A 4,007-nucleotide genomic window follows, 5' to 3' on the forward strand; every position below is an offset into this window, starting at 1 on the left:
ATATTGTGTTTATATTTTTAATCAACAACATATATTACATGCAACAGATTATAACAACTTCAAAACTGATTGCCAACGACCTTGTGATCCAGTGGCATCAAACCCTTCTCTTTATACGGGAGGTGGTGGGTTCGCTCTTGTGCTTTAATAAGGGAGGTGGTGGTTCGAGTCTCAGTGGAAGCAATACTAATTCTTGTGCTTTAATAGGTTGAGAAAGTAATTGCATTGTAACAGAGTCAGTAATATTAAAAAAAAAAAAACAACTTCAAAACTGATCTGATTTGTCATTTGGAAGGAAGTTACTGAATATTCATATTTATCCTTTAATCAGTATTAAATTTAATAGATATCTAAGATCAAAGACAAAAATAATCACTAAACAAACAATTTTAAGGACTGAATGATTAAAATGATCACTAAACAAACGATTTCAAGGACTGAATGAGGTCACAAGTATAACTAAGAGATTTGATTTTGATTAAATAATATTTGGAGTGTTATTGACTATTTCTATACTTGGAAGAATCAAGAAATGAAGGGGCTGGCTTTCTTTTTCTAAGCATAGGGTTTTGGAGTCGTCGTTTCTCTCAACTCTCAACTTCTTCTGCAATGCGGGGTGGGGGTGGGTATCAGTACGATTCTTTCCTGTCCAGTTCAGCCGCTGCCGACATCTCCGGCCGGGCCCCACCCACGACGTCATCCTCCTTCGCTCCGCTGCGGCCATGGCGCGAGCTCTTCGCCCGCCCATCCTTGTACTCCATTCCGCGCACCATTGCCGACGTCACCGATCGCCTCCGCCGAAATCTCAACTATTTCCGCATGAACTACGCCCTAACGATGCTCCTCATACTCTTCCTCAGCCTCCTATGGCATCCGCTCTCCATGATTGTGTTCTTAGTCCTGTTCGTCGCCTGGTTCTTGCTCTACTTCTTCCGCGACGGACCGCTGGTGATATTCAGTCGCACGGTCGACGATAGGGTTGTAATTGTTGTTCTCAGCGTGCTCACGGTGGTGTGCTTGGTGCTCACTCGCGTGTGGCTGAACGTTCTGGTGTCGGTTCTGATTGGAGCGGCGATCGTCGCTTTACACGCGGCGTTTAGAGTCAACGATGATCTTTTCCTCAACGAAGATGAAGCTGCGCAGGGCGGATTGCTCTCTTTCGCCGGTGCGACGAGTTCCACGCAACCCGCTCGCACTAGGGTTTGAAATCTTCAAGTCCAGTCAAGTGATTTTCTGAGCATTTCAAGTCCAGAAGGCTCAAATGCTAGGAGTGAAGTTGTAATTGTAAGCACTTATTGTAGATACAGTATTTTGAATGCACAAACTTACATTTCAAGTGATTTGATTGCAGATCAACTCAATAATGATTCATCTCAGTGTTCAAAATTTATCCAATATAGAAACTCCTCTGTTTTTTACTCCAATAACATTGCATATCAACATGATAGTAACAATATCAAATGCATCTCTAAATCATTGAAGTTAGAGTACAATTGGTATAGAAATACACTACAAACCATTGTAGAAACACATTCCAAAGAGCAATTCAAGATGCCAGATTCTTCCTTGCAATTTAACATGCTGGGTCATGGGGTCAAGTAAGTCATATTTTATGCCCAATGGTATGTTCTTGCTCGAATTGGTAGTTACCCTTGCTGGAATTTTGATGCACAAAAAATAACAGTGTCTGCATAGTTGATGCCTGGTGGGTATTAAGTCCATAAACCCTAGTGGAACTTTTGAAGTATGCTAATCTCACTCTGAATCATTGTTTGGTCTAATCTCTAGTGTCGCTTATTATTTCTGGTGAATGGTTATGATGCTATTTCAATGGAATTAATTCAGGAGTAGCTAGTTTAGTAAGTGGGACACTGATCACTTGGTATTCCAGTCTAGTAGTTGTGTCGGCACCTTGCTCAAAGTATTTATGGTTGGTATTTTCTCAATATTGTGTTGTTGACATTGTTCAGTTGTCATAAATGATGCCATCATTATATGGAAATGGTGCTTTATTCTCTGGAACTGTACTCCACGTCGACTATGAATCTATGACTACTGGTGTATTCATAGACTTGTGTGGATTCAATTATAAGCTTTCTTTTTAATCAACAATAGGCTTATCCTAACATTGCTTGATTTTGTTGATCCTGCAGTTCTATAGCTAGTCCAGGTGACAGTGGTATACTGTGATATAATTACAGTCTTATCTGAAATACTTAATTGAGTTAATTCTGCTCATCTTTGTCTTCCACATTAACATGCAAACATAAGTGCAAAATACTTAAAAATTTAAATGAGTGAGTGCTTCATGGGGATTGTTAGTGTCTAACTGTTCTGTGGATTTGTATATAAATGAAAGTTGCTGATGTTTGGTGCATCTTGCCTATAATCATCTTTTTGAACTTGAAGGATCATGGGGTTGCTGGTTTGTTGCAATTTTTTCAGCAAGTGGCTTCCCTTGGCGATAACATTGCCTTTCATATCTCTGCTGACTCTTTGTCTTTCTCTGTGATATCATTCTTTTCTTCTGTTCCCTAACCTTAAGTGATTTAACTTCATGTTATCTCAATAATTTGCCCTTAGTAGATGTGGTATGGCACTTTCATGCTCTTTGCTGGCAATATACTAGTACTATCACCCTAATGGGAACCGAACTTCACAGCATTTCATCATTATTTGTGGAGCATTTGAACTTGTTTTATCTCAGCTCCCAGACATTCATTCACTGAGATGGGTAAATGCGGTAAGTTACAGCACCCTTAACATCATTTTGAGTCCTTAGAAAACAGCCTGGGTAGAGTTCTTTCTTTTAAAATTCAATCTTTCTAGAAAAGAAGGTTGATAGAAGGTTAATCAATCATTGTGTTCAGGGAAGCTCATTTTCTTTCTACAGCATTCAATGCTCTTGGGAGAGCATTTTCAATGCAATGCTTCGAGCAATACAGGTAAGATGTGTAACCACACGTGTCCTTGTCAATTTCTTTCCAATATCAGTATAGAAAACTTTAATTGGAGGGTAACATCGCCCCTTTGTCTTACCGGCAATTAGCTTTCTTTGGGTATTGGGCATTTGGTTTAGAAGTTCAGGTTTATATTTTAGCTTCTCTTACTTCTCCAAAGTGGACAACCGTAATGGGCAACATCTTTGCAGTGATTCAAATATTACAAACATTTTTACCCTTGTGAGACTTAAATTGGAAGAATTGTTAGTGATTGTCTGAAACTTATGAAAGTTGCAGTGGCCTGTTATGCTAGATCTAGAATATGTGGTTTCTTTGCACATTTAATCCTTTGTCAAGAACATCTCAAGAGGATCATCTGCACATACTTAAATATCTGATCTTCTGAATCATTATATCTTAGATGTATTGCAGGCAAACATTTGCATGTTTTGAGGAGATGATGCCATCATCCCGGTCTATTCCGGCTCACTTTCATCTATCTCTACATGGGGCTAATAACTCTCATAGCTGCAGCAATGCCTTTCTTTGGGGATTTGTTTCTACATGCGGAGCCATTGGGTTTACACCGTTAGATTTTGTGTTTGCACATCTAAAAGCCCGGGATGATTCGGTGCAATTCAAAGCTCCAGCTTCCGGTAATTGTCATCAACATCGATTGGCATCTGCTCTCAGTTGTGGTCATTGCTCCAGCTGCCGGTAATTCTGGGTAGCATTGATGCAATCAGGTTTATCATATTAGATACCAAGACTTGCTCATTATTTCATGATAATTGGTATGTAGTGAAATGTCCCTTGTATTCTATTCTATTCTGCAACCACGTTATTCACTCCTCTAGTACGATATTACATTTTATTAAAGCAGTTGGTAGTACGAAGTATATTTTATCAGTGTCCTGAAATATGGATATTTGAAAAAAATAAAAATAAATGCAAAGAAAGTGTAGTTGGGATATTGCTTTCTGAATTTTGTCTAAATCTCACCGTATGTGGTACAGCTTGCTGAAAGTATCAAACTATTTCCCACCCCCCCCCCCCCCCCCCCCC

At 39.4% G+C, this 4,007-nt stretch overlaps 2 protein-coding genes across 2 annotated transcripts; both read left to right on the top strand.

Moving 5' to 3' along the window:
* The first annotated feature begins 482 nt into the window (after nucleotides 1-482).
* On the top strand, nucleotides 483-1,424 carry LOC116023976 (PRA1 family protein E-like). Its single transcript, XM_031264866.1, has one exon. The coding sequence runs from the start codon at nucleotides 610-612 to the stop codon at nucleotides 1,204-1,206; it is 597 nt and encodes a 198-aa protein (XP_031120726.1). The 5' UTR covers nucleotides 483-609; the 3' UTR covers nucleotides 1,207-1,424.
* Nucleotides 1,258-3,915, top strand: LOC116023977. The gene is made up of 4 exons (XM_031264867.1): nucleotides 1,258-1,284; nucleotides 2,663-2,743; nucleotides 2,871-2,945; nucleotides 3,364-3,915. Exons 3-4 carry the CDS (start codon nucleotides 2,928-2,930, stop codon nucleotides 3,661-3,663), a joined length of 318 nt encoding a protein of 105 aa, XP_031120727.1. The 5' UTR covers nucleotides 1,258-1,284; nucleotides 2,663-2,743; nucleotides 2,871-2,927; the 3' UTR covers nucleotides 3,664-3,915.
* Nucleotides 3,916-4,007: the final 92 nt, after the last annotated feature.

This window comes from Ipomoea triloba, chromosome 7, assembly GCF_003576645.1.
Source record: "Ipomoea triloba cultivar NCNSP0323 chromosome 7, ASM357664v1".
NCBI lineage: Eukaryota > Viridiplantae > Streptophyta > Magnoliopsida > Solanales > Convolvulaceae > Ipomoea > Ipomoea triloba.